We start from the raw sequence: 15,529 nt of genomic DNA, 5'->3' as shown, positions 1-15,529 counted from the left end.
ATGTGTACACCCATGGCTGATTCATGTCAGTGTATGGCAAAAACCACTACAATATTGTAAAGTAATTAGCCTCCAATTAAAATAAATAAAAAGGAAAAATTGGTGTTTGACTTAGATAAATTGTTTCTTGGAAATACAGGTTTTGAGTTTTATTAATGTAATGGAACATAATTAAAACATACATCCTTTTGTTTGCTTCAGTAGAGAATGAAAACAAACTTACAAAAATTTAAATAGAGGGATTCAGTTCAGTTCAGTCGCTCAGTCGTGACCGACTCTTTGCGACCCCATGAATCACAGCACGCCAGGCCTCCCTGTCCATCACCAACTCCCGGAGTTCACTCAAACTCATGTTCATCGAGTCTGTGATGCCATCCAGCCATCTCATTCACTGTCGTCCCCTTCTCCTCCCGCCTCCAATCCTTCCCAGCATCAGAGTCTTTTCCAGTGAGTCAACTTGTCACATGAGGTGGCCAAAGTATTGGCATTTCAGCTTTAGCATCAGTCCTTCCGATGAACACCCAGGATTGATCTCCTTTAGAATAGACTGGTTGGATCTCCTTGCAGTCTTCTCCAGCACCACAGTCCAAAAGCAGATTCAGTTCAGTTCAGTTCAGTCGCTCAGTCGTGTCCGACTCTCCGCGACCCCATGAATCACAGCACGCCAGGCCTCCCTGTCCATCACCAACTCCCGGAGTACACTCAAACTCATGTCCACAGAGTCGGTGATGCCATCCAGCCATCTCATTCTCCGTCGTCCCCTTCTCCTCCCGCCCCCAACCTTTCCCAGCATCAGAGTCTTTTCCAGTGAGTCAACTCGTCTCATGAGGTGGCCAAAGTATTGGAGTTTCAGCTTTAGCATCAGTCCCTCCAATGAACATCCAGGATTGATCTCCTTTAGAATGGACTGGTTGGATCTCCTTGCAGTCCAAGGGACTCTCAAGAGTCTTCTCCAACACCACAGTTCAAAAGCATCGATTCTTCGGCGATCAGCTTTCTTCACAGTCCAACTCTCACATCCATACATGACCACGGGAAAAACCATTGCCTTGACTAGACGGACCTTGGTCGGCAAAGTAATGTCTCTGCTTTTTAATATACTATCAAGGTTGGTCATAACTTTCCTGCCAAGGAGCAAGCGTCTTTTAATTTCATGGCTGCAATCAGCATCTGCAGTGATTTTGGAGCCCAAAAAAACAAAGTCTGACACTGTTTCCATTGTTTTTCCATCTATTTCCCATGAAGTGATGGGACCAGATGCCATGATCTTTGTTTTCTGAATGTTGAGCTTCAAGCCAACCTTTTCACTCTCCTCTTTCACTTGATGAAAGAGGCTTTTGAGTTCCTCTTCACTTTCTGCCATAAGGGTAGTGTCATCTGCATATCTAAGGTTATTGATATTTCTCCCAGCAATCTTGATTCCAGCTTGTGCTTCTTCCAGCCCAGCGTTCCTCATGATGTACTCTGCATATAAGTTAAATAAGCAAGGTGACAATATACAACCTTGACGTACACCTTTTCCTATTTGGAACCAGTCTGTTGTTCCATGACCGGTTCTAACTGTTGCTTCCTGACCTGCATACAGGTTTCTCAAGAGGCAGGTCAGGTGGTCTGGGATTCCCATCTCTTTCAGAATGTTCCACAGTTTATTGTGATCCACACAGTCAAAGGCTTTGGCATAGTCAATGAAGCAGAAATAGATGTTTTTCTGGAACTCTCTTGCTTTCTCCATGATCCAGCGGATGTTGGCAATTTGATCTCTGGTGCCTCTGCCTTTTCTAAAACCTGCTTGAACATCTGGGAGTTCACGGTTTACATACTGCTGAAGCCTGGCTTGGAGAATTTTGAGCATGACTTTACTAGCGTGTGAGATGAGTGCAATTGTGCGGTAGTTTGAGCATTCTTTGGCATTGCCTTTCTTTGGGATTGGAATGAAGACTGACCTCTTCCAGTCCTGTGGCCACTGCTGAGTTTTCCAAATCTGCTGGCATATTGAGTGATTAGACCTATGTAATTAAGTCTAAATTCCCTGATGGCTCCAAATCCATTATTTAGATGCAGGTTTGGGATAGTTTCAATTTAAATGAGGGAAATGCTGTACAAGTTAGTTTCATAATATGAAAACTGGAAATCACTTTTTGGTCAAATTTCAAAATGCCAAACTGTGGGAAATGTCAAAAGAGGAACTGATTTAAGATGACATTTCTAGAGTTACAGAAGTGTCTTCTCTTAAATGTAGCTTTCAAAATGTTTGACCTTAGGAAATATCCAACAGACTCCTTTATGTCTGTGTGCTTCATATGTGTTAGCCAGTGGTCTCTTAGTTCACAGCAGTGCTGGTACCCACTGGGGGAGGGTCCTCTTGCCTTGACGCTGCACCTGAGAGGCTGAGATGGGACTGGAGCACTGCTCAGGAGCCAGAGTGCCTGGGTTCATTTCCTTATATTACAGCTTACTTTTCTGGTGACCTTGGTCAAGTTACTTATGCTGTCTATGAAACCATTGCCCCCTCATAACAATGAAAATAGATAATAGCATTTGCTTCATTGGGTTGTTAAGGGGATAAAATGTTTGAATGTTTGCCAAGTGCTTTAAATAACACTTGTCAAATGGTTCATGTTAGTAAGTTTCTTGTTAAGTGAAATTAGAAATGGAATACCCTCTATATACCTATGGGGATAGCCCGCTAAATGAGTGAATCAAAGAGGATACCATGAAAAGTCCTAGAAATTTTTCTGGTTTGGCAGGTTCCTAAACAAAACATTTAAAATCTCATCAAGTTCAAAGGGAATTTAGTCAATACCAGTGAAATCACACTAGCTATACTGTTCTAAGTGATTATGTGGTCTTTCTTAAAGAAATCAGTCCTGAATTGGAAGGACTGATGCTGAAGTAAAGCTCCAATACTTTGGCCACCTGATGTGAAGAACTGACTCATTGGAAAAGACCCTGATGCTGGGAGGGATTGGGGCAGGAGGAGAAGGGGATGACAGAGGATGAGATGGTTGGATGGCATCACCGACTCGAATACGAGTTTGAGCAAGCTCCGGGAGGTGGTGAAGGACAGGGAAGCCTAGCCTGCTGCAGTCAGTGGGTTCACAAAGAGTTGGACATGACTGAGCGGCTGAACTGAATTCTTTTTTTTTTTTTAAATTTTTAAAAAAATTTTACAATATTATATTGGTTGGTTTTGCCATACATTGACATGAATCCGCCCCAGGGGTACATGAGTTCCACAACAAGCTCGGAGATCCCTTCCATTTTACAAATGAGAAAATGGAATCGCAGACATTAACAGGTTGCCCAAAGTCCTGCAGCTGAAGCCCTCTGCAGACCCACACAGTTTGGTTTCAGAGTCCCCCGCTTGGAACCAGCCCCTTGCTCTTCTGACTGCCAGGGACAGGATGAGTGTGGCAGTGCTTATCAAATTCTGGAGTTTTTCAGCTGGGTGTTTCTTACTGCTAAGTGAGGAGGTATAATCCACTTTCGTGGACTTGTGAAACTCTTTGTCTCAAAGTGAGGTACTCAGTTGAAAACGTAAATTGGTTCACAGCAGTATGATCAGGAGAGACTTAAATATGTAAGGAAAAGTAATAGAAATTAGAAGCCTGCCAAATGGAAATAAATGAAGAATTTGTTGTCACCTTAGGAATTGTCTTTTGGATCAAACTCAAGAGTATAAAGTTCCTGTCGATATAACCAGTACCATATAAATAATTGAAAAGATGAGGAAGTATTTGCTTTCAATTGAAATGAAAGTCAAAGTTGTAACTCCTGTACTCATAGAAGAGCCTTTTACTTCCCATTGAAGGATACCATGGTACTTTCCCAGATTAGATGAAAGTGTTTAAAATCCCACACTGAATTAACTCACGGTGAAAGTGAAGTGAAGTGAAAGTTGCTCAGTTGTATCCGACTCTTTGCGACCCCATGGACTCCATGGAATTCTCCAGGCCAGAATACTGGAGTGGGTAGCCTTTCTCTTCTCCTGGGGATCTTCCCAACCCAGGGATCAAACCCAGGTCTTCTACATTGCAGGCAGATTCTTTACCAGCTGAACTGCAGGGAAGCCCAAGAATACTGGAGTGGGTAGCCTATCCCTTCTCCAGCAGATCTTCCTGACTGAGGAATCGAACCAGGGTCTCCTGCATTGCAGGCGGATTCTTTACCAGTGGAGCTATCAGGGAAGCCCTAACCCAAGGTGGTAGTAATCTAAAATATATTATGCAGCTTAACATTACTGTAGTGATCCATGTGTATAAATAAATTTGGTATTATAAAATCTCTACGTATAATTGGAAACAGGCAATAAATTTACACTACTATCTGAAATATTTATACTAGTATCCAGTTTCATAATTTTATTATAAAAGGAACAGAAGTTTGAAGAATTCAGTTATTGGCATATTAATAAACAGTAAAAAGTGAAAGTTGAGTTCAGTTCAGTCGCTCAGTCATGTGCGAATCTTTGCGACCCCATGAATTGCAGCACGCCAGGCCTCCCTGTGCATCACCAACTCCCGGAGTCCACTCAAACTCATGTCCATTGAGTCGGTGATGCCATCCAGCAATCTCATCCTCTGTCATCCCCTTGTCCTCCTGCCCCCAGTCCCTCCCAGCATCAGGGTCTTTTCCAATGAGTCAGCTCTTCGCATGAGCTGGCCAAAGTATTGGAGTTTCAGCTTCAACACCAGTCCTTCCAACACCAACGACTAATCTCCTTTAGGATGGACTGGTTGGAGCTCCTTGAAGTCCAAGGGACTCTCAAGAGTCTTCTCCAAAACCACAGTTCAAAAGCATCAATTCTTCAGAGCTCAACTTTCTTCACAGTCCAACTCTCACATCCATACATGACCACTGGAAAAACCATAGCCTTGACTAGACGGACCTTTATTGGCAAAGTAACGTCTCTGCTTTTGAATATGCTGTCTAGGTTGGTCATAACTTTCCTTCCAAGGAGTAAGCGTCTTTTAATTTCATGGCTGCAATCACCAGTGTGTGTGCAAATATGTATATGTGTGTATGTATATATTTACATTTATTGATATATTGGATCTTTGTTTCTTTCCATGTTAGTATATGAAGATTTACTAACAGTTTTTTTTAAAGGGTTATACTATATAAATTATCCTAGTTTAGATAAGGCATTGCTTTGGGGCATTTAAGGTTTTTTTCCCTCCAATTTTTCTCTATTAAAAACATGCTGTAGAGCAAATACCAATCCATGTATTTTTATGTATTTATTCTAACATATATTTATAGAAAGTTTCCTAGAAGTGGGATTTCTGGATCAAAGGATATGCATTGAAATGTTGAATGCTATTTTAAAAAGTTTTCTGGAAAGATTGTGCTCATTTTTTGTCTCATCAAGTGTGATTATCCAACAAAATTGTTAAAAATCTTTTAAATCAATTCTAAATTTACAGGTGAAGAAAGCCATGCCACGTAAACATAAACTTGTTCATTAATGAGGGTGTGTATCTTTTAATATTCTTAATATCTATTTGTATTTCTCTCAGGAATTGATTTCTCTTGCCCCTTACCCATTTTTACTTATTTATTTGTTTTTTTAAAGTTAGGCTGTTTCTCTTATTGGCTTGTAAGTATATTTGCATGTTTTGTTCCCACCAGCATCAATGTAATCCCACTTTCCACTTTGCATGTTACCAGCCAACCGTTATGACCTAGATCAGCCAAAGGAACCTACGGGTGTTTTCAGTGCAAAGCTGCTGAAACACTGCGATGCATGAAGAGAGGGCTCTTTCTTTATGCAGGGCATTTCTTTGAAGTTTAGGTTTCCAGTGCAGGGCTGTCAGTCTTCTAAACAGCCAGGTAGTAAATGTTTAGGTTTTGTGGCCCGTCAGTCTGTCACAACTACTCAGCCTGTTGTAGCAGGAAATCAGCCATAGATAAAACCTGGGTGGCTGTGGCTGTGTGCTAATAAAGCCTTACAGACACTGAAATTTGTATGTCATACAACTTTATGCAGTGTGAAGTTTTATTCTTCCAATTTTCCTCCTGCAAATATTTGAAAGTGTAAAAACCATTCTTAAATCACAGGTTGTATGAAACAGGTGCTGGTCTAGATTTGACTTGCAGGCTAAAATTTGTCACACTTGCTTTAGACTATTTATATAAGAAACCACTGGGAGAAAATGCCAGTAACCAGCATCATTAGGACTTCTTAGCCACTTTTATGGGCAAGACTATGTTTTGTCTGTCTCATCTTCTGAATCTGTATCTACAAAACTTGGTGTCTCTCTCTCTCTTTGAAGTTATTGTGAAATGAGAGATATATTGTGTATATTAAAATTCCTAAAGCTAGAGATAGTGACATGTTCTGTGTAAAATGAGTACTCCATAAATAGTGATCTCTTAATCTGTCTTGAATGGGTTCAGTTTGATATTTGATAAAGGAGTATATGCTTCTAATATATTTGAATAAAATATCTCAACTTAAGTATGATTTAGAGTTTAACATAAAATTTTCATATTATGTATAATAACCTAGATAATTCCAAACATTGAACAAGTTTGCTTGTTTGATTGTTTTGTAAAAGTATTGTATCACCGTTAGCTTTTCTGGTTCTTTCTCTTACTGAAATCATCATCTCAGTGAATGAGTTTAATCCCAAATGAAAGATTATTCAGGAAATCTCTGCCTGCCTTGCAGCCTTTCGACACCTAATGTGACCCTGGCAGCATGACGTGGTCAACTCTAATCCGTGGCCAATCTACCCTTGGCTTGGCTAGATTGAGGAGTACATCTGCCCTTTATGTTACCCTTATTCAGAGTAAGGTAGTCAGATTTGTTGATCCTTGTTTCTTTTCCAGCTCAAATATCCCGGTGTTCTTACAGAATGAGTTTGCTCATATGACATTAGAGTGAATTGCGTTGGTCTCTCTGGCAGAAATGGCTACTGCCTTTGCCCTAGCAGTAAGTCGAATATGCATCTTTTTTGATTCATGTCTCTGTGTGCGTCTCCACTGACATCCAGTGCTTGCTTGCAGAAGTGCCAGAGAAGGAAATGTGGCTGCTTTAGAATAGATACCATCTAGAGAGTTAAATGAGCTCAGCTTTGTACTGAAATTTAACTTAGTAGAATAGAATCTATTATATTGGAATTCAGTGAACTTCCTTTTCCTACAGCTAATCCTTTTTATTTCTTCTCAGATTATATTTAGATATTGATATCTATGCCTTGTATTTGGGAGTCACCTCTGAGGATCATAAATAATCGATAAATCATGCCCATTTCCAAGTGCGATGTATGTTTTGTTTACATTAAAAAAATGTGGATTGTGTGGAATCTGACAGCATTAAAAGTTTGACCTATTTTTTCATTTACATATGAACTAATTGGATTCCCTGATGGTTCAGTGGTAAAGAACCTGCTTGCCAATGCAGGAGAAGCAGGTTTGATCCCTCAGTTGGAAAGATACCCTGGAGAAGGTAAAGGCAACCCAGTCCAGTATTTTTGCCTGGGAAATCCCATGGACAGAGGAGCCTGGTGTGCTGTAGTCCATGGGATTGTAAAGAGTCAGACATGACTTAGCAACTAAACAGCAATAACAACAATGAACTAATTGACATGAGTTATCACCTTCAAAATAGATTTTGCTTAATAGCATGTAATATAAAGGATAGTATTGGCAACTATCCTTTCTTAAATAGGTTCATTTGATATAGGAGTATGGAAAATATGAGTTATAGTATCTCATAACTTTGAACAAAGAAATTCCAACAAAGTATGTTTTAGAGTTTAATGTAAATTATTTATTATATACACAAATGACAAACAGGTAATTCCCAACATTTTCATCACTTTCTTGTTAATGTTCATACTGTTCAACTGCATAATCATATTTAATTTGTTTTTCTCATAGGGGAAATGTTCATTAGCCCAAATCACAGGCAGTTTGTAGAAGCTAGTTAATAGAGATCAGTATCTATGATGGAACTGTATTTACTAAAGTTATCAAAATATGAGTAAACCAGTTTCTGTGCTGTTAAGGAAATATTCATAAGTTCCTGGTATTTGAATGTTGTAAAATAACTCTGTTTTAATAACTTTGCTATTTCTGCTGTTTTTCTTGAGAAGGTAGTTTTAAAACCTTTTAGTCTGATCAGTTACCATTTCAATTAGTTTAAATCCCTTTCAGTTTTTCCTCATAATTGAAAGTTAGTAGTTACTGTTCTTTGCATGTCTCAATTACTTAAATTTTTATAAAGAATATCACATAGGTCAGCATTTGGTTAAGGGACTGCAAAATATATATATATATATATATATAAGCATGTATAAGTATATATACATATATTAATATATAATAATTAGTGTGATTTTATCAGATTTATCATTCTTAGCTGTTATAATAAATTCATAATAGGATTGTGATCGATGTATTTTTTAAAAATTACAGTATACATTATTATATGGTTACCCATTTTGTCAAAACTCTACGTATCACAACCTGTGTGTAGTTTTGCATGTGGTACGGTGATTGGATGCAGTTTGTTTTGGTACACAGCTGCATGTTAGGTTACTTCTCTGCTTCTTAAGATTGCTTTCAGTACTGGACAAATAAATGAAAATTGCTTTCGTAGTTTTCTATTTATTGCTTGCTTCAGGAGTTATTGTTACTAACTCAGCTACTTCTTGGTCAGTGTTAGTATTTTCCGCATAGTGCTTGCCTTTGGGGAGTTCCATACCCTAATAGACTGAAATATTACCTCAGTTTATTTACATCGGTGTCTCTTCACTTGGGTCACTGCCGTCCTGTCCTTTTTTCCTGTTGTCATGGGATGGAGATGATGCAGAATTGGAACATCTCAGCATACTCATCAAGGAATTTTTGAAGGATTTGCAAAGGAAAAAGTAGATGAATGGATCCAGGCATGCATTTAAGGACGTTAACCAGAGTGTGCTCTCTTTCACGTAGAACAGAGTATTCTCAGCAGCGCAGTCAAAGACGTCCCGGGTTTGACTCAGGGTGTAGGGAATTCGGGCAAAATGGAATGGAACAAAACATATAAAAAATACAGCAATGATAATGAAAACCTTGATGTTTACCTTTTTCTTGGGGACTTTGCCGGCGCCCCTTGTTCTCACATATGACTTGTACAGTTCTTTGGTAATGAGCGTATAGCATACAATGACAATTAGAAAATTAATCCAGAAAATGACTTGACAGACATAATTGACTATTTCATGCCAGACCAGACCAAACTCTGACTTCAGAAATGAGCATTTCTTCACAGTCTTGTCACTCGGCCTCCTGTTGGTCAGGATCATGTTAGGCAAGGAAATTAAGAACATGAATGCCCAGATGACAACCGAGAGAATCTTAGCCCCCAAGAGATTGTTGGGGTTGGCCGTCTTAAACGGCCTGGTGGTCTTCTGGTAGCGATCGATAGTTATTAGTCCTAGGAATGAGATACTGATGTACATCGTGAAATAGAACACGACGGAGGTCACTTGGCACACAAAGGCCCTTAGAGGTCCTGTTCCCAGTTTAGTATCGCTGAGGATTTTGAATGGAAAAGTCAGAATCATGAGGAGATCGGAAATGACTGTGTTCTTAAGGAAAATAATAAAGTTGGATTTACTGCGGATTTGAAAGAAAATCCTCATTGCCAGGCTGTTTGTGATGAGTCCAACAAAAAACAGGACAGTGTAGAGGAGTGGGAAGAGCACCTGGGTAATCTTGTAGTCTCTGCTGCACTGGCTGCTGTTCCCAGCCACAGAGGTGAGGTTGTCCATGGCTCGTGTCTCTCTCTGCTACCTAGAGGGGGACGGAGGGAATGATTATTTTCAGGTGCCTGCTATCTGATTTTGTCCTCATCTCTGTGGGTAATGTTTTTGGAGAGACTTCTCTAAAAATTGAGGTGCCTGATCCTCATTGGGGCAGTTAGGAAAGAACACAGAAAAACTAAATCAAAATATTTCATAGTGGCAAATATTCTGTTTGCACAGTAAAATAGTCTGAAGAACATTTTATAAAGATGTGGTTGCTTTGTATTTCTTATTTTTTTTAATGTTTGCCTCATAGAACATTTTTGATCGTAAGCAAAAGTGCATATATATAAAAACTAGAAGAAAAATACTTAGGCTATGCTTTATTCTTCTCCAGTTTAATTTCCTTACCTTCTGACTTTGTTGTTTTTATTCATAGTCACTTTTCCTATAGCAGTCCTTACTCTTGGACTTCATTTTCTCTAGTACCTTCAAAGGGTTCTAAGGAGAAATGACTGATAATTGCGTAGTAGACTTTTAAAGTTAAAAGTGAAAAGAAGTTTGTATAAAATCACTTGTATAAAATTTATTGCTAAATTAAAAGCAGAAAACGAATTTTTCCCTTTATAATTGGAATGTATTTCTGCCTCTGTATTGCTCTGTCATCCATTCAAAAATCAGCCTCACAGAGTATTCTTTGGCTGCAAATATTTTAACCCATGTGCATCTCTTTTCCAGCTTTGCTTAGTAAATTTTAAGGTTTCATTATGTTTTCTTGACTAACATTCAGGGAAAAATTTTTAAATGGTTAAAAAAAATGAGGAAATGATTTCTCTATGTAGTCATTAGATGGCATTCCTCAAAATACCCAGGCATACTTTCTAGGTTTATAGAGTGTATAATGGTAACTAAAATAAAATACCAAGATCATGTCCTTGCCTGGATCCATAGGTTTTTATACCACAATAGGCAGCTATAAAGGAAATTAACACTTGACTTGAATATATTAACTTGAATATATTATTTGGCATCTAAGTTATGAAATTTAAGATGAAATATGTAAAATTTGAATTTATCAAAAACCAATGGAATTGATTCTAAAGGAAATATTATTCCTAAATATAAGACATGGTAATATTAAAGCACAGATACCTCAATACCAAGAAAAACTTCTAAGTTCCCCCAAATGTCAATGAAATTCTTTTTTCCATCCTTTGATTATTGAACATTAAACAAATTAAGGTTTACGTCATACTCCTCACCAGTTTAACTTAAAAAAAGACTAAATAAACCCTAGAATTTGATAGAAGATAACCGACTTAACCTTACTTGCTACTGCCATTTTCTTTGTTTATGTCCTGATAGTTTTGGAAATTATACTTTGAGAATGTTCATTTTTCATAAACTGTTGCTTGTTTATCAAGTATTCTTGACATGAAGAACTTCAACTCCCCCTAACTCCCCCTAATGAGAAAATCTCATTTTATACTCACGATAAAATAAGTAAGACCATTTGGTTTTTTTCCATGTTCTGTATAATTTATTTTTAATGAAGAAGTTAGTGGTTATCTCCAGCATCATTAATGCAGCTTGTATTTTAGTTTATATTCCATTTAAGTATTCACATTGATACTGCTATTAAAGGTTTCCAACTTAAGAAAACTTGAAAAAAAAAATACACATCATAGTGCAAATACATAAGCTTGTCAAATACTTCTAGATATAAAATTACCTGGTTACTCTTGATTCTGAAGGGTTTGAATGTATCCAGTAAGTGGTAGTTAATACAGGCTGTAGAGTGGCATCTGTTATTTTCCTTTTAATGTCTTAGTTTAGCTTCTCACACTCTTTATGATAGAGAATCTGCTGAGGTTTCATCAGTCAGGTCTTGAGTGTTCTAGAGAGAAATAGGGGGAGAGAGGAAGAAGACTTCACAATCAGAAATTACCTTCAGATGCCGTGGACTCAGGGCTGTGCAGACACTGTATTTCCGTCTGGCCTGCTTTTAGGACTTCTGCTTTTATTTCCTTGGGAAATATGGGGCATGGTGGGTGAGAAGTCATCTTTTAAAAAGCAATTTAAAATCCTGTGGCTTTTTACTGAAACCTGCCATAGAGTTGATGATTTGTGAGCTCTTTGGGTTATTTCCCATGCAAATGATAAGTCCAAGAGATCAAGCCTACTGATGTCTGCTTCCTGGAGAAGGCTGCAGACTTGCTTTGTCAGATGGTTGTTTACCTGAAAACATATTGTGCCCAACACTGGTGATCTATTGCCTTTTAACAGGTAATCACATTAACTCGTAATGTGTGCTCATTAGGGATGTTAGGTCTCTTGCTCTTTGTTTTTTTTCCTGGTTAATAATGTCATTATTTTAAACCTGTATTTGATCAGCTCTTTGTAGGCGACACAATTTCCTCCCATTATAAAATTGAAGATTCTAAAATTACATTAAGAAAGAAAAAAACAGTTGTATCCCATTGCTAGGCTTATTATATAGGACTTTTATGCCTGTCTTGAGTATAGTTTAAACAAATTTCTTTTGACTTTGCCTTTGTTTTTTGGAGAAATATATCGTTCAGTGAGGGCTTTCCAGGTGGCTCAGTGGTAAAGAATCTGCCTGCCAAGCAGGAGACATGGGTTCAATCCCTGAGTTGGGAAGATCCCCTGGAGAAGGAAATAGCTACCCATTCCGGTATTCTTGCCTAGAAGTCTTTACAGCCCATGGGGTTGCAAAGGAGTCGGACATGACTTTGCAACTAAAACAATAATCATTCAGTGAGGAGATTCACTATCACCTTTATATAAATATTGTGGATATTCACGCTTGTGTACACACTCACACACTGTTTCGAACTATAATGTCCTTCTGTTACCAGCAGATCCACTTGGGTAAGTGTCTTTGTTGTAAATATGTCTTTTGGTTATTTATTTCTTCTGAGTTTTGAGTGTGTCTGTCTCAGTGTAGATTAGATGATCTTCAAGGATGGTTTTTAAAGTATAGAACAGCAGCTCAGTGTCACCTGAGGAGTCATGAGAAATGCACTTTCTTGGGCACCATTCTAGCCCCGGTGGTTCAGGAACTCAGAGATACAGCCCTCATCTATGGTTTCCTCACCTGTAGTTTCCTGTATGAGTGATGCTCATATACCTTAAGGGTTGAAGGCCACTGATTTAAACTAGCTGAGCATTTTGTTGGCATTATGGATTTGAAATCAAGCTATGGATTTGGGTAATTTCAGTCGGAAATGTCAGTCACGTCATGGTCCCCATCTGTTAGTCATCTAGACGTCGGTTTGATGATATACTCTTGGAAAATTGTTGGTTTAGAGAGAGAGCATACTTTTTGAAAAAGCTTTATGCCACATACGCTTCAGAATAATGATAACCCACTTTTGGTTTCTTATATTGTCATGAATTAACTATTCCGTTTAGTAGATAATCATCCTGTTTCTATTCTCTGGATGATGAAAACGAAGGAACAGAGCAGCGAAGTTAGAGACCCGATTCCAACTCATGCTCTCTAGTTCTAGAGCCTGCACCGGTGACCACTGTGTTAAATATCTTCCCCATCTTACTGCCTCCACAGCCCTTCCCCCGCACCGAGGCCCAGAGTGAGAGGTGAATGCCATGAATAGAATACTTGTTTTAGGAAAATAGGAGTCATACTTGCCTTTACACCAGATTGATTGTCAGCTTTAAGGAATGTTTGTGAAGTGTTTCTAAGACCTTTGGATGAAACAAGGCTTGGGGTGGGGGTGCAGGGGAAATCCTGACTATTTTCAACAAATTAATATGCCATGCGAAAGGAACACTATTTCAGTATCTTAACTCATTTATGTTTCCAGATTTCTATAGTGCTGTGACTAGGGAGTTGAGGGGTAAATGAAAGGCTCCAGTTCTTGATCTAAATTAGCTTTATCTCTCCTCTGACTTTAACTTGCAACCACACCTGTCTGTGAACCCTCTCTGATAGTGTTTTGTTTGTCTTTGGAAGATGACTGGAAAAGTGAACTAATTCTGTATACCCTAGAATTTTTATATACACATGGTTTAATTGGTTTCTTTTTTAATTGCATCTACTAAAGGTAGTCTGTTTATCTGAAAATACATATTTGCTTCAAATAGAATTACTGGGATTGGAGAGGGCCATGCTCTGAAATGGTTGGAACCTGTGGTCCTTGTGAAGGAGGAGATGAAGAGGTAATGATGCCCTTGGATTAGCTCTTAATGCTATTTTAGTTCTCTTGTCTTATGGTTTTGAAATGCAGTTGTGTTGACATTAGTGAACGTTCTGATGGAGCACAAGCATTTTAAGGCGGTTCTCATGTCATCTAGTTTGGCTTTACCTGTTAGAATGTAGAAATTTAGGTTAGATATTATAAGATAAATTCCAAAAGTAAGGAGTATTGGGATTGTGATGTTTAGTAAAAAAACAAAAGATTACTATCTCTGGTGATCCAGTTATTTGTCATCCCTTGTCTTGCATGTTTTGCTTGAAAGCAGAGGAGTGGTATCTTTAATTAATCCACTTGACAGCCATAAAGCTCCTAGGATGCTCTGAGTTTGTTGGATAAAGGCCTCATTTTGGCCATACTGTAGACTATAAGCTATTATCGTACAAAGCTTTCCTTTACAAATCTAGGAGTCCCTGATTCTCTTAATTTAGAAAAAACTACTCCAGGTCAGGTGTCATACTACTGAGAAGCTGCTGCTAATTTCCTTCTTCTTTAGCATAGCCTCCCCTCAGTGTGCACACCCATTCTCCTCTACCAGTCCAAGGCTTATTCCTGCTGTAACATTGACCTGAATTTATTCTGTTCTATACAGAATAATATGGTCCATTGAATGCTTCAGCTGAAATAAATAATGGCTGGAGGTGAAAGGAGAGTTCACAGCTCTAAAAATCTCACCACCGTGGTCACATCCTTATGAACTCACACACAAGTTTTGGCAACATTTCTAGTCACTTATTTTAAAGAAATGAAGATGACTAACATCAGACCAGTTAATTCCAGTTTTCCCTTTTCAGAACATTTGACTTAAGGAACATCTTTCAATTTATATAGTATCAATGCAACAAGCCTTCCAGAGTTTTTGGATGTGTATCCCCCTAATTGCTGTTAAAATCAATTAAGCCTTTGTGAGTTTGAGATATTTTCTGAAGAAAGAAAACTGATTATCTGGAGGATAAGATTTTCAGAACTCAGTTTACAGGGAGGTGACCTTCTTAACGCAAGGATAGCAGTGGGCTAGCATGAAAGGGGATGGCTAGACTTCCATAGACTGTCCTATGGATTTTTTTCTCCTGCCCAACAGATGTGTCCTTCACGGTATCAACAAGAGAATAATCCTTTGATACTGATCTTTTGATACCAATCTTTGATACTGATCTTCCCTGGTAGCTCAGACAGTAAAGAATCTGTCTGCAATGCAGGAGACCTGTGTTTGATCCCTAGGGCTGGAAAAATCTCCTGGAGAAGGGAATGGCTACCCACTCTGGTATTCTTGCCTGGAGAATTCCATGGACAGAGGAGCCTGGCGGGCTCCAGTCCCTGCAGTCTCGAAGAATTGGATATGACTGAGTGACTAACACGTTCATTGAGCTTTTATAGCCATGCAACTTCAGAGTGTTTTAATACTTAATTGAAAGAGCAGAACTTAACCGATGCCTTTGGTAATATGTGGTCCATTTTCTGAGATTGACCTTATTCTCATGTGTATGTTGCTATTTGAAGACTTGTACATTTTCTACATGCACAAAAACTTGATGTAAACCAATCTTACAGGCT

The 15,529-nt window shown here is 38.5% G+C and overlaps 2 protein-coding genes across 4 annotated transcripts in view; one reads left to right on the top strand and one right to left on the bottom strand.

The window, feature by feature from the left end:
* MED12L (mediator complex subunit 12L) overlaps positions 1–15,529 on the top strand; it is a 378,565-nt gene that overhangs the window by 278,689 nt on the left and 84,347 nt on the right. The gene's annotated exons all lie outside the window — the stretch shown is intronic.
* P2RY12 (purinergic receptor P2Y12) overlaps positions 8,058–15,529 on the bottom strand; it is a 49,955-nt gene continuing 42,483 nt past the window's right edge. For 2 of the 3 annotated variants that reach the window (XM_055411626.2, XM_088839808.1), the window contains exons 2-3: positions 11,470–11,634; positions 8,058–9,786 (exon numbers count right to left, since the gene is read on the bottom strand). In XM_055411626.2, the coding sequence (XP_055267601.1) occupies positions 8,745–9,764 (1,020 nt within the window). In that variant the 5' untranslated portion in view covers positions 9,765–9,786; positions 11,470–11,634 and the 3' untranslated portion in view covers positions 8,058–8,744. The remainder of the gene's footprint in view (positions 9,787–11,469; positions 11,635–15,529) is intronic. The other variant, XM_088839812.1, reaches the window with a different exon arrangement.

The sequence above is a fragment of the Moschus berezovskii genome, chromosome 1 (assembly GCF_049115385.1).
Source record: "Moschus berezovskii isolate FMDL1 chromosome 1, NW_MosBer_1.0, whole genome shotgun sequence".
NCBI lineage: Eukaryota > Metazoa > Chordata > Mammalia > Artiodactyla > Moschidae > Moschus > Moschus berezovskii.
This window is presented reverse-complemented; position numbering and strand designations above follow the sequence as displayed.